The following is a 15166-nucleotide window of genomic DNA, read 5'->3' on the forward strand; positions in this document are numbered from 1 at the left end:
AAATCCTGCAATATCATAATTTCACAATTTTAACTTTTCAATTCAATTTACAATTTTCTTTTAAATTTTCAAATTAAAAATTACCTTACTAACTGCAACATGCAAGCCTTCAGGTGAACTCAAAAGTATCGATTTTTCATTTTGGAGTGAACACTAAAAAAAATCTTCAGCTTTAATGTCTCTACAATTATAAGTGTAATAAAATGGTAAAATAAAGCTTATGAATCATAACAGGTGTTGGTGCCAAATGCACAGATGTTCCACCCAGTAGGTTTCCTAAGGAAGATCAGCAATAATAAGCATTAAATCAGGTGAGGTGGCCGTCACGCTGGGTATGAGAATAATTAAGGAAGGAGGGGTCTCAATTAGGTTGAATTTGTCATGTTTATTTAGTAGTCTACATGGCTGCAATTCAGCAGCAAAACAGTCCATGGTAGTAATTGATCAAACCCTGAATGGAAAGAGAAGTTAATGGACTGCAGTCAGCTTGTGTACTGCCATCGATCACCAATGGTGTTTGCCTTTACTGGGTGAGTAAGCAAATACTGGAGACCAAGACGTGCCAAGTGGATGATTGATTACATCAAACAGCAGGAGTTGGAGCAGGGTACCTCACACAGCACAAAAATATTGTGAAAAACCAATATGTGCAGATCCCTCCTTCAAAATCACAGCTATGGCATTTTGCAGCCATGTATGCTGAATGGGGTTAAAAGTGTTTTCTTGTCTTAGGTTTCTGTCTTGCAAGCAAGAAATTCAGGATTTATATAACCTGCAGGATCAGTAGTGACCAACATGGTAGCAAATGATAAATTCACCAAGATTTTTTCAACATGGCTATTTTGAGGGGCTTAAACAGCATTATATGCACCTAGAAGCTTCATTATATAGATAGATGGGACTATTAACCCTTCAAAATGGACTTGCAGTCCATGGCTATATCGGATTAGCAACACCACTGAAAACAACTTTGGGTGTTGTAACCTGTTACCAAAATCACATCCTGCTCTGGCAAAAATTCCCCTATAAATGAAAATAACCAGACTGTGTTTGGTACAGAAGTATAGCTTCTCTTCCAGAATATACACTATGCAGGATAGCATATTAGTGCCATTCAAAATCACCTTCAAATAAGTATTTTAAAGAGTTTGATTTGCATAGGTAAATTTATTTGTGCTAATCCATATATGGCTACAATGCAGCTGTATACACAATGCCCTTTGGATGAGTGCCAAGGCACATTATTTGATATTTTGTCTGGGTTGACATATTTGTAATCTGTCAAACGCACGCACAATTTAAACGGGGTGGAAATAAAATGGAATGTTTATGACATGGGACAATAAAAAGCAGTATCATTCCCTGTATAAGATTCTGATTTTGTGTCACTCCCTGTAACCGTTTCCTGACTATGTGTCACTTCCTTTATAACATTCTGACTGTGTCACTTTCTGTAACTGATTCCAGACTCTGTTACTCCCTTTAAGATTCTTTCTGTCACTCCCTGTAACTTATTCCTGACTGTTGTTACTCCCTGTAATCGATTCCTGACTGTGCATCACTCCCTTTATTACATTCTGACTGTGCCACTGCCTGTAACCGATTCATGACTATATGTGTTACTCAGCTTATAAGATTCTGACTGGTCACTTCCTTTGTACAAGACCTTAGTTAGATCTCAGTTAGAATAGTGTCCAGTTTTGGTCTCTTCACATGGTAGGGGACATTGAGGTTTTGGTAAGGGTGCAGAGGAGGGCCACGAGATTAATTCCCAGTGTAAATCACCTTAGTTACCCAGCTGGGCTTAAAGAGCTGGGACTGTATACTTTAGAAAACCATAGACTTGGGTGATTTGATTGTGTAGTATTCCCTGTAAATGATTCCTGACTGTGTGTCTCTCCCCGTATAAGATTCCTTGCTACATGACACTCACAGTACCTGATTCATTACAGTGTGTTGCTTGTTATATACGATTTCTGACTATCATTCACAGAATCTTTTCATAACACTCTGTTACAAGGGTTTAAAACTGATCAAAATATATGTATCTCTCTTAAATCATGATCAGAAAAATGATATAAAAATAAATCATATTCTCAACTGCAAGTACCCATTCTTCAATGGCTTTTGAATTATTTAAGTCCTGATGGGTCTTTTAAGAGGACAATATAAAGAGTTGAACGAACAATATTTTGACATGACTGTTCCATTATCTTTGAATTAACTAACTGAATTTTCTGATTTTTTGACGATTCCTTACCAGAGCAAGGGGTGGTCGAAGGGGGAAACGTACACCCAGCCATCATTTTCAGATAGTTTTAATGCTTGCTCATTAGCATCATCCCAAACCTAGCAAAGCATTTAGGGAAGACGTATTAGTGTCCAGTATTATTTATCAAAGAGCTCTCCATTGTTACATCCTTTTGACAAACCAGCAGCAATGTTTGCTCTTAACAGTAGCTTTGCCTGGATTGCATCTAACATCCATCGTACTTGATAGAATGAACAGATATGACCCCACAGTTCTATTGTGTCAGAGGGAGTCTTGAGCACAGTCTCAAAATGGAGGCAAACACTTATATGTGACATTAGAAAGTATATGTGCCAATACTTTCACCTTTCATTGAGATTACCTTCATGTATTATCACTGCGTTTCTCTAAAGCTCTTAGTTTTCAGGTTCATAGATTTATAAATATCTTTGTATTCTACATAAAAGCATAAAGCCAACCAATGAAGTAAAGTCTCTTCTACAACAGTGGTCAGCAGCTGAAAGTTCATTTTGAACTTTCTGATCCATTGTCGGCACATGCCAGAAAGGTCAATTATCACATTGAAACGCCTCAAAGCATTTCATGCAATGAATTACAGTGACGTCTATCATGCTGTTATCACAGATGCCAACCATCAGCTTTTTAAGCTGACAGTCAATTTATCAACTGACCAGGAAACATCAAAACTTTTTTTTTGGTGGGGACAAGAGGAGCAGGAGCACTCCTCCTGGGCCCACATAACAATACAAGCTGCTATCAGCCTGGGAATCGGGCAATTTCCTGCCCTTCCCGAACCAGCTGCATTGGGTGCCTGTTTGGCGCCTGCAGTTCGCAAACGGAATGGAAACGAGGCTTAGATCTCTAAATAGCACATCCTCCCACCAGCAAGATCAGGCGGGCAGCAGGCACACTCCCCCGCTGCTCACTCGTTCTCTGCTGGTATTTAAAAATCAGACCCACACTTTCTAACAACCATTCCCTGGCCAAAAGAGACAAGAATTGTTCCCAACCATCTGCCAATACTCCTCTGCAATGGCCATGTACTGAAGTGATACATTTTGGGAGGAAGAATGAGGAGAGGAATTATAAACTAAAGGGTACAATTCTAAAGGGGGTTTGGAACAGAGAGACATGAGGCTATATGTGCACAAATCATTGAAGGTGGTCGGGCAGGTTGAGAAAGCAGTTTAAAAGGGATCCTAGGCTTTATAAATAAATAGAGGCATAAAGTACAAAAGCAAGGAAGTTATGATGAACCTTTATAAAATACTGGTTCAGCCACAACTGGAATATTGTGTCCAATTCTAGGCATCGCACTTTAGGAAGAATGGGAAGGCCTTAAATGAGAGCGCAGTAAAGATTTACTAGAAGGATTCCAGGAATGAAGGACTTCAGTTATGCGGATAGACTAGAGAAGTTAGGGTTATTCTCCTTAGAGCAGAGAAGGTTGAGAGGAGATTTGATAGAGGTATTCAAAATAGTGGCTTATGCCTTCAAGAGGGAGCTGGACCGGTTCTTGGTTGGACTAGGGCAGAGATCGCATCATATAGAAGGCAAGTCGATTAAGAGATAACACTTGGTCGATGTGATCTCCTGGACAGATTTCAATTGCCTGAGGGGGTCAGAGAGGAATTTTCTATAGTATCTTTTTCCTTTATTGGCCCTGAGTTTTTCTTTGTTTTTTGCCTCTTCAAGGAGGTTACATGGTTGTGGGGGCGTGGGAGGAGGGAAAGGGAGGTAGGAAGTGTCTAGTCCTGATGCTCCAGCCATCATGAGTGTGGGGCAGGCGGTCTTTTCCTACCAGTCATTTTCGTATGTTCATTCATATGTATTTTAATCCCAACCTCGCAAGCGTTACCCCTACTGCTCCAGCATCAATTCTTCCATTTTTCACACAAAACCAAGTATGAACTCAGTGAAACTGCCAAATTACAGGCAGTTTTATGTTGTTAACCTCCGCTCACATGGAATTCAGTTGATATGTTCAAACTCATTTCACATAGGCCCTTTACAGTCAGCAGAGACTTTTGCCTCCTCCATTTATCCTGGATGTGAGCCTAAGGCCCCAGAACCTAATTACTAAAGCCAAACTCCACTTAAGTTCTGAATCAAAACTGTGGTTCAGATATGTCTCCCTACATCTTTGTTAGTCAAACAAGCAGTGACTGAACAATAATTTTTTCTCCTTTAACTAGTGTAGTGAAAGGGATAGACATCATAGCAAAATTCCTTAGAAGCAAATAGTAAATAATACTTTGAAGCGAAAGTCAGTGTTTGCTTTATTTCAGCCAGAGTTCTGCTTTCCCACCATTTTAAAGAAAACCAACTGATCACCATAATAATGGCAAGGTCACGACATGGATGCAGTATGAAGTGGGCTTGAAGGCAAAATGGGCTTGTCTCACTGCAGATTTTACTATGTTCTCAAGTGTGCACGTGGGGATGTTGTGTGAGATAAAATAGAGTTCAGTTATGATGTCCACATGGATGAATAGTTCACTGCTCCTCACTGGCCAGACTTGTGACTAAATAATACGTGGGTAAGGTAACTAAGGGCTGCCAATATTCATGCAACTGTAACCCAGCATAAGGCAACAACTTCAAGAAAGGATTTGGGGGGGGGGGGGGGGGGGGAGGGGCGGGGAATGAAAATAACATCAGTACATGCACAACTAACCAGCACCTTTACCAGTGCCAACCATCCATTCAGCTTTTGGCTGCAAATCCTGACTAGCACAATTGTCCTCATGCTGCCAAACATTGTTCTCTCCCTGGGCCGTGCAGGCCAAATTGAGACTGGAGTGTCTCGCAAACACTGGCAGACGTGGTCAGATTTCAGCTGCACATCACCAAATATTCAACTGTTCTTCGGCTCTTATAAATTATGAAAAAAAAATGGCTACCTGGCTCAGAAACTGTGGCTGTGAGACAATTGGATTCTTCGTCCTTTTTCAAACATTATTTTAGCATAGATAAACAGAGCTCAAGCAGATTGGCTTTATTCCCCTCTATCTCCTCTCCAAGTTTTTTGCATATAAAAGATGCCATGGATGCCATCCTTAGGAACCACCATGATTTTAGTTACACATCGTCACCGACAATGATTGCTTCCAACAATGTTACACACTCAAAAAAAATTATATCCTACATGGGCAGAAACATAGAACGAAAGTTAGATTTAGTTCATGATTTATTATGTGCTTTAATGCTGTCATCACTCAGGACATAATTCTCTCACAACAAAATGTGCCAGTTTGCAAATAAACGAGAGGTCATTTATGTAAATAAGATTTGTTGTCATGGAAATGAGGTGCATTAATATGTAAATGAGTGGCCTGTTATATTGGTCTCAACATTCAAGGCTATGACACGTCTGCAGCATGGAGACAAGCCACAGATGATTGTGGGACTAGAAGGAGTAGCAGTGAAAGGGTTAAAACTTGACCTTCACACTTCACTCATTTCATCTAAAATCAATGATGTATTTTACTTCACAACTCTACTGCCAAAATCGGGACCTCTGCCAGTGACAGTACTGGAGTTTAAATGAGGCGGAGCAACAGCCTCCAGTGGCACTGAGAACCACTTCAAGAGGAGAACCAGGTCAAAGGGTAGCTTTTCCCCATTCCAAAGGCAACAGAGCCACAGCAGCAATCTGCTACCTGTATTCCGGCCAGTGATGGAGTTTTCATACTCCAAGGGCCTTCCCAATCCATCAGGGAAGGTCTGGCAACCAGAAAATTGTAACTTACGAAATTGTGTAGTACCAGGAGCCAAGACATAAGCCCTTCAAAACTAATATAATTTGATCATTAACATCTTTGTATTTTGGATGGGTTGACGTTTTCCTGAAAGGGCTTAACTTTATAAAACTAAAGATGATGCTGCTTAAGCGTGGATTTTCTGATCCTCGCACATGGCAAGCATGCACTGGAAAACCGGGAGCAGCAGGCCTAAGATTTTCCGATGTGCACTTACGGCGTGCCACGTGAGGACTCGTAAAATCCACTCTTATGTGCAATTCAATTTTTTCTTATTTTCCCACCTGTTTGGCTGTCTTGATGCTCTAATTATATTATTTATGTATGCAACAGTATCTGTCTGCTTACACTGTCTATATTAGTGTTTCAAATTTGGAGGTAAATATTTTAAAATTTCAAAAATCAAACTCTGAATGGAACAAGTTTACTCCTGGAGATGATCCTTTCTTCCCATCATTCTCACTCCCTTCCCTTTCCGTCAGGTCTATCCTGGTGACCTATAGATATGCTTATCCAGACAGCACTGGGATGTCACAGAATCAGCCTGTACTAACTGCTCTTGCAGCTACTGTGCTATCAATGACTGAGAGTAGCCAAAATCAAGACAGACAGGGATTTTGCATTCCCTACCGAGGCAAGCTTTAAGCCAATTCTTTACTAAATAGGCGAGTTATTTGAACCTGTTTCAAACACAGTGACAAACAGATGGACAGGGACAATTCAGTACTGATTCCTCGCAGGGTTTACTAAAAATATACTGAAGTAAATGAAAGCAAGACAGTCAATATGTTCTCATTTGCTTTTTTGCAAACCTTTTTCTTCTTGTCAAAACTTTCTCCTATGTCCATTTCTACCTAAATGTCACTTTTACATTCATTTATAGTCTACTGTAGCAATGATCCTCATTGTCATAACAGTTCTCATGTATAATACCTAGGGAACAGAACTGTACATGGTTAATATCTGCCTCAATCAGGCAAAACTTTGAGTGGCATGTAAGGTTCATTCAGTTCATTGAGCCAGAAAATTCAAAGCTACCCAAATGATAGGCAAAGACAGCAAAACCCAATGAACAGAGTGGGCTGGGCTCCTGTGAACCAATTCCAAGCATCGTCTGAATTGGAATTGTGGCTAACAGCAGGTCTCAGCAGGTTTAACAGCAGACTCATTGAATCTGAGCTGGCTGTTTCAAGCCACTAACTTTAGAGTGCTTTTGAAATGCCTCAGACTGCTGGCACAGCTGTTGAGCTAAACTACCAAGAGCAATGTACGGAACAAGAAAAACAACACTGTCTGTTCCAACGTCAGCAGAGAATTATCAAATTACATATTCATTTCATTCATCTTTCAGTAAGTTGTTTTTGTGTTCAGATATTTTGAAGTGCTCTTATTACCATAAAGACAAAAAAAAAAGTACAGGGCTACACTTGGGAGATATTTTCACAAACACACGATCCACCTTCACTCAGCCAAATATTTTTGATGCATGTCAAGAGGAGTGGCATCTATAACTCCTCACCAAGTTTGCTCCCGATTTGGCACTACACATCCTACTGCAATTTTGGTACTGGATTCTGGGCACATCATTTTACTTGTGCAACAAGCTGAATGCTTCTGGCTTCTGGGGGTCTTGTGTTGCTTGAAAATACAAGATCCATATATGGCAATATTGCACCATGTACAATATTTACACACTGGTCCCAATTTTGTGAAAATGGCAAAAATGGGATGGAAATGAAAGACCTTGTCCAAAGGTGTGAAATTCAGCATGTGACATAATTTTAATATTTAAATGAGGCTGGCATATGCCTGTAAAACAGCCTCATTATCTCTCTCCTCTTTCTCCACCATCCCCCCCACACCCTGCCCCCCGCAACTGCCACCAGCAAGGCTCCACGCAATTGATGGAGTCTCACGAAATTTTCTGACTTGGACCTACCTTACCGACCACTTCCACAAAGGCGCCATGTTCTTTCAATTTCTGAATGGTGAAGGCTGGTGTGCTACTAGGAACCAGAATGGTGGCAGGAATCTGGAGCTTCTGAGCAGCAAAGGCAGCAGCCAGGCCGGCATTTCCTCCTGTAAGGTCAAGACACCTACAACTATTACAACAATATTGCCAACTGATGAGTGTCACCAAATAGGTGAATTTGGCATTTTCTGCATACAGTTCAAAAAAGGTTTTTCACTATGAACTACAGCATCATTCACATCACAAGAACAATTTTTTAAAAATTGGTTGCAGTTCAATTGGACTATAACCCAGCAAGAGCCAGTGCCTTCAGGAGAGGAAAGAAAATTGTCACTATCTCTTAAATACATCAGTCAATTTCCTTGTAGCTGGTATAAACTTTGTACCTTTACCCATTTTCTTGTTCATTAAACTATTAAATGATTCTATTCTGTAAAATGGAGGAGCATTCAGGCATCTGGAGGTGCATAGTGTATTAATGCACCAAATTCCCAGAACTATTCACAGTAAGAGTTTCTATTACTAAGGCGAATCGTGTGTTGGCCACGCATTCACAACGAATAACGTTGGATTTGGGGATTTGAGTGATAGCTCAACTATAGAGATTGAAAACCAAGAGATTAGTAACAAAATAAAATAGAATTTAGTTCAAATTAGCAGGCACTGAACATAGACAGAGAGGAGCCTGTGGTGTTCTTAAAGGAAGAGCAAGGTGAGTGGAATGGTTCCTTCACAATAAGAATACAACCGGACGGACCACCCGGCATCAGACCACTAGGCACCGGACACGACAACGGCAAAACACCAAGCCCAGTCGACCCTGCAAGGTCCTCCTTACTAACATCTGGGGACTTGTGCCAAAATTGGGAGAGCTGTCCCAACAGACCAGTCAAGCAACAGCCTGACCTAGCCATACTTACAGAATCATACCTTTCAGCCAACGTCCCAGACTCTTCCATCACCATCCCTGGGTATGTCCTGTCCCACCGGCAGGACAGACCCACCAGAGGTGGCGGTACAGTGATATACAGTCAGGAGGGAGTGGCCCTGGGAGTCCTCAACATTGACTCTGGACCCCATGAAATCTCATGGCATCAGGTCAAACATGGGCAAGGAAACCTCCTGCTGATTACCACCTACCGTCCTCCCTCAGCTGATGAATCAGTCCTCCTCCATGTTGAGCACCACTTGGAGGAAGCACTGAGGGTAGCAAGGGCACATAATGTACTCTGGGTGGGGGACTTCAATGTCCACAACCAAGAGTGGCTCGGCAGCACCACTACTGACCGAGCTGGCCGAGTCCTGAAGGACATAGCTGCTAGACTGGGCCTGCGACAGGTGGTGAGCGAACCAACACGAGGGAAAAACTTACTTGACCTCGTCCTCACCAATCTACCTGTCGCAAATGCATCTGTCCATGACAGTATTGGTAGGAGTGACCACCGCACAGTCCTCGTGGAGATGAAGTCCCGTCTTCGCACTGAGGACACCATCCAACGTGTTGTGTGGCACTACCACCGTGCTAAATGGGATAGATTCAGAACGGATCCAGCAGCTCAAAACTGGGCATCCATGAGGCGCTGTGGGCCATCAGCAGCAGCAGAATTGTATTCCAGCACAATCTGTAACCTCATGGCCCGGCATATTCCTCACTCTACCATTACCAACAAGCCAGGGGATCAACCCTGGTTCAATGAGGAGTGTAGAAGAGCATGCCAGGAGCAGCACCAGGCGTACCTAAAAATGAGGTGCCAACCTGGTGAAGCTACAACTCAGGACTACATGCATGCTAAACAGCGGAAGCAACATGCTATAGACAGAGCTAAGCGATTCCACAACCAACGGATCAGATCAAAGCTCTGCAGTCCTGCCACATCCAGTCGTGAATGGTGGTGGACAATTAAACAACTAACAGGAGGAGGAGGCTCTGCAAACATCCCCATCCTCAATGATGGCGGAGTCCAGCACGTGAGTGCAAAAGACAAGGCTGAAGCGTTTGCAACCATCTTCAGCCAGAAGTGCCGAGTGGATGATCCATCTCAGCCTCCTCCCGATATCCCCACCATCACAGAAGCCAGTCTTCAGCCTATTCGATTCACTCCACGTGATATCAAGAAACGGCTGAGTGCACTGGATACAGCAAAGGCTATGGGCCCCGACAACATCCCAGCTGTAGTGCTGAAGACTTGTGCTCCAGAACTAGCTGCGCCTCTAGCCAAGCTGTTCCAGTACAGCTACAACACTGGCATCTACCCGACAATGTGGAAAATTGCCCAGGTATGTCCTGTCCACAAAAAGCAGGACAAATCCAATCCGGCCAACTACCGCCCCATCAGTCTACTCTCAATCATCAGCAAAGTGATGGAAGGTGTCGTCGACAGTGCTATCAAGCGACACTTACTCACCAATAACCTGCTCACTGATGCTCAGTTTGGGTTCCGCCAGGACCACTCGGCTCCAGACCTCATTACAGCGTTGGTCCAAACATGGACAAAAGAGCTGAATTCCAGAGGTGAGGTGAGAGTGACTGCCCTTGACATCAAGGCAGCATTTGACCGAGTGTGGCACCAAGGAGCCCTAGTAAAATTGAAGTCAATGGGAATCAGGGGAAAAACTCTCCAGTGGCTGGAGTCATACCTAGCACAAAGGAAGATGGTAGTGGTTGTTGGAGGCCAATCATCTCAGCCCCAGGACATTGCTGCAGGAGTTCCTCAGGGCAGTGTCCTAGGCCCAACCATCTTCAGCTGCTTCATCAATGACCTTCCCTCCATCATAAGGTCAGAAATGGGGATGTTCGCTGATGACTGCAGTGTTTAGTTCCATTCGCAACCCCTCAAATAATGAAGCAGTCCGAGCCCGCATGCAGCAAGACCTGGACAACATCCAGGCTTGGGCTCATAAGTGGCAAGTAACATTCGCACCAGATAAGTGCCAGGCAATGACCATCTCCAACAAGAGAGAGTCTAACCACCTCCCCTTGACATTCAACGGCATTACCATCGCCGAATCCCCCATCATCAACATCCTGGGGGTCACCATTGACCAGAAACTTAACTGGACCAGCCATATAAATACTGTGGCTACTAGAGCAGGTCAGAGGCTGGGTATTCTGCGGCGAGTGATTCACCTCCTGACTCCCCAAAGCCTTTCCACCATCTACAAGGCACAAGTCAGGAGTGTGATGGAATACTCTCCACTTGCCTGGATGAGTGCAGCTCCAACAACACTCAAGAAGCTCGACACCATCCAAGATAAAGCAGCCCGCTTGATTGGCACCCCATCCACCACCCTGAACATTCACTCCCTTCACCACCGGCGCACCGTGGCTGCAGTGTGCACTATCCACAGGATGCACTGCAGCAACTCGCCAAGGCTTCTCCGACAGCACCTCCCAAACCCGCGACCTCTACCACCTAGAAGGACAAGAGCAGCAGGCACATGGGAACAACACCACCTGCACGTTCCCCTCCAAGTCACACACCATCCCGACTTGGAAATATATCGCCGTTCCTTCATTGTCGCTGGGTCAAAATCCTGGAACTCCCTTCCTAACAGCACCGTGGGAGAACAGTCACCACACGGACTGCAGCGGTTCAAGAAGGCGGCTGACCACCACCTTCTCAAGGGCAATTAGGGATGGGCAATAAATGCTGGTCTCGCCAGCGACGCCCACATCCCGTGAACGAATAAAAAAAAACCTGTACTTTGTCACCTTTGTGACAAATGTGAAACAGCTGTGGAGTGTTAAAATGAGTCTTGGTGTCCCCAGGCTAGGGAGGGGAGAAAAAAAACTTGGGGTTTTCACTGCAACTCACAGTTTAGTGATTCCTGTTGGAAAGTGCATGGATATCAGGGATCACAGGAATGGGATTGCCTGCAATGCTCCCCACAGCTAAATACCCTGCTGATATTCAATAGACAAGCGATTGAACTCAAGGCCTTCCTGGTCTGCATGATTCAATATCATGCATCATGGAGCATATACCAAGTAAGCCATCAGGAAAGCCCTGTGTATTTCTATAGTTGTCTTAAAAAGCAGAATTATGGAGAGGCACAGAGCCACAGGACATTTCTTAATTCACAGCAATTTTGCTTTATGGACCTGTTGTTCTGTTGATGTCAATTTTGAATCTTCCACCAAAAGTAAAATCTCTTGAAATGTCAACAATATCCCCATTATGCAGGGTTTCAAGGGCCAGGCTGCAGTGACTTGAAATTAATTTCCACTTGCAATTCAGCAACACCCAAATGGGATCAATTTTGTACGAGCATCTTGCTGTTTTCATTAGTCCACTGGAGCACAATGAAGAGAGAAGATTTCATCCCTCAGTGCATCTGCTATACGGAAAAACCAAGTCACAGTCAAAAAATAAAATATAGATCCAGTGATCAGAGGAGTACCCAGTCACAAAACTTTTCACTTTCACATTGACACTGACTGAACTGATTCTAGATTAAAACTGAACTCATTATTGTGCCAATGGAATTCCCCCACTACCAACTTTATACATAGTGATTATCAATGTTGATTAACTATTAACCACACCTTAGAGTTCTATTGTAAATTGGGCTCTGAATTGACTAATTTCATTTCTATGTCCTCCCACCCCCATTTACATGCTATCTTGGGTAAATGAGGATTTCAGCTAGTGTCTGGTTTGAGTATATTATTTCCATATACTTGTCACCATTACATGTTGCATGTGATGTAGTGAATCGTGGAATTAGTAAATTGATTTCTTTAGACTTCCCATTGTCTCAGGCCGAATCCAAGCTAGGGCTTCTATAGAGTTACTAAACCTGAATAAACATTGAACATACTCATCAGCATTCAGTTTGAATCCCACTAATCAACAACATCTACACAACACATTAAAAGCAATTCTTAAATCAGACTGAACTCAATTTAGTTTTGATCAGGTAAACAGGCCTTGGTGCAATTTCACAGAATGAAGTACTCACCAGTAAGTTATTACTTACCTGAAGAACATACAAAATGTTGGCAGCCTTCCTCTGCAGCCTGAAAAAGTGATGTACAGTTTTTTTTTGCATGCCAGACATGAATATAAATTCCAAGTACCTTTTTAATATAAAGCAAGAATGAATTTGCATATTTACTTGCTGCTTACCTTTTGACAGAAATGTCCTATTCCTCTTATCTTATAGGAGCCAGTTGGCTGCACATTGTCAAGTTTGATGTAGACTGTTGTTCCTGCCACCTTGGAGAGCGCCAGACTTTCATGCAGCGGTGTGCAGATATGAAACCTTTTTTGCTCTGTCATTGCTGTCAATTGAGGATTAAAATCAATTAATCAGTTTGACCTTTTTTAAAAAAAAATTGTACCCGATTTGTTTTTTTATTCTTCCACCTCTCTACCTGTGTTTTTACATATCTGCCTTCAGCTGCGAGGGCAAGCGAAAGCCCTCCCCAACCTCTGGTGCAAGAAATGGACTGAGCACAGCCTCTAGGAGGCACATGGTTTAGGCCACATACACTCTACCAGGAGAGACAATTCAACTATTGTGAACAATCCAATTCTCCATTTTTATTTAAAAGGAACAAATAAATCAGCAATAAGACACCACAATTACGAACTATTAGACATTTCAAAGAAAGTAAACCCAAAGGGAGGATGGATGATTGATAGGTTAAAAACAAAAAACTATAGCATCACTACATTGAGATGTTCATTCATAGAATCATAGAAAATTTACAGCACAGAAGGTGGCCATTCGGCCCATCGTGTCCGCGACGGCCGAAAATGAACCACCCAGCCTAATCCCACTTTCCAGCACTGGTCCGTAGCCATGTAGGTTACAGGACTTCAGGTGCATATCCAGGTACTTTTTAAATGAGTTGAGGGTTTCTGCCTCTACCACCCTTTTCAGGCAGTGAGTTCCAGACCCCCACCACCCTCAGTGAAAAAAATTTTCCTCAGCTCCCCTCTAATCCTTCTACCAATTACATCAAATCTATGCCCCCTGGTTATTGACCTCTCTGCTAAGGGAAATAGGTCCTTCCTATCCACGGTATCTGGGCCCCTCATAATTTTATACACCTCAATTAAATCTCCCCTCAGCCTCCTCTGTTCCAAGGAAAACAACCCCAGCCTATCCAATCTTTCCTCATAGCTAAAATTCTCCAGTCCTGGCAACACCCTCGTAAATCTTCTCTGTACCCTCTCTAGTGCAATCACATCTTTCCTGTAATGTGATGACCAGAACTATACACAGTACTCAAGTTGTGGCCCAGCTAGTGTTTTATACAGTTCCAGCATTACCACCCTGCTCTTATATTCTATGCCTCGGCTAATAAAGGAAAGTATTCCATATGCCTTCTTAATCACCTTATCTACCTGTCCTACTATCTTCAGGGACCTATGGACATGCACTCCAAGATCCCTCACCTCTCCGTATCCTCCCATTTATTGTGTATTCCCTTGCCTTGTTAGCCCTCAAATACATTACCTCACACTTCTCTGGATTGAATTCCATTTGCCACTTTTCTGCCCACCTGACCAGTCCATTGATATTTTCCTGCAGTCTACAGCTTTTCTCCTCACTATCAACCACACGGCCAATTTTTGTATCATCTGCAAACTTCTTAATCATGCCCCCTATATTTAAGTCTAAATCATTAATATATACCACAAAAAGCAAGGGACCTAGTACTAAGTCCTGCAGAACTCCACTGGAAACATCCTTCCAGTTACAAAAACACCTGTCAACCATTACCCTTTGCTTCCTGCCACTGAACCAATTTTGGATCCAACTTGCCACTTTCCCTTGGATCCCATGGGCTTGTACTTTTTTGACCAGACTGCCATGAGGGACATTGTCAAAAGCCTTGCTAAAATCCATGTAGACTACATCAAACGCACTACTCTCATCTACCCTCCTTGTTACCTCCTCAAAAAATTCAATCAAGTTAGACCTTCCCTTAACTAATCCATGCTGACTGTCCTTGATTACTCCGTGCCTTTCTAAGTGACAGTTTATCCTGTCCCTCAGAATTGATTCCAATAATTTGCCCACCACCGAGGTTAGGCTGACTGGCCTGTAATTACTCAGTCTATTTTTTAAAAATTCGTTCATGGGATGTGGGTGTCGCTGGCAAGGCCGGCATTTATTGCCCATCCCTAATTGCCCTCAAGAAGGTGG

The 15166-nt window shown here is 42.9% G+C and overlaps 1 protein-coding gene across 2 annotated transcripts in view; it reads right to left on the reverse strand.

The window, feature by feature from the left end:
• The window catches only part of sdsl (serine dehydratase-like), a 45566-nt gene that overhangs the window by 21549 nt on the left and 8851 nt on the right, over positions 1-15166 (reverse strand). For both annotated transcript variants that reach the window (XM_068005709.1, XM_068005711.1), the window contains exons 2-5: positions 13135-13289; positions 12986-13025; positions 7973-8112; positions 2261-2349 (exon numbers count right to left, since the gene is read on the reverse strand). In XM_068005709.1, the coding sequence (XP_067861810.1) occupies positions 2261-2349; positions 7973-8112; positions 12986-13025; positions 13135-13287 (422 nt within the window). In that variant the 5' untranslated portion in view covers positions 13288-13289. The remainder of the gene's footprint in view (positions 1-2260; positions 2350-7972; positions 8113-12985; positions 13026-13134; positions 13290-15166) is intronic.

The sequence above is a fragment of the Heptranchias perlo genome, chromosome 25 (assembly GCF_035084215.1).
Source record: "Heptranchias perlo isolate sHepPer1 chromosome 25, sHepPer1.hap1, whole genome shotgun sequence".
In the NCBI taxonomy this organism is placed as follows: Eukaryota; Metazoa; Chordata; class Chondrichthyes; order Hexanchiformes; family Hexanchidae; genus Heptranchias; species Heptranchias perlo.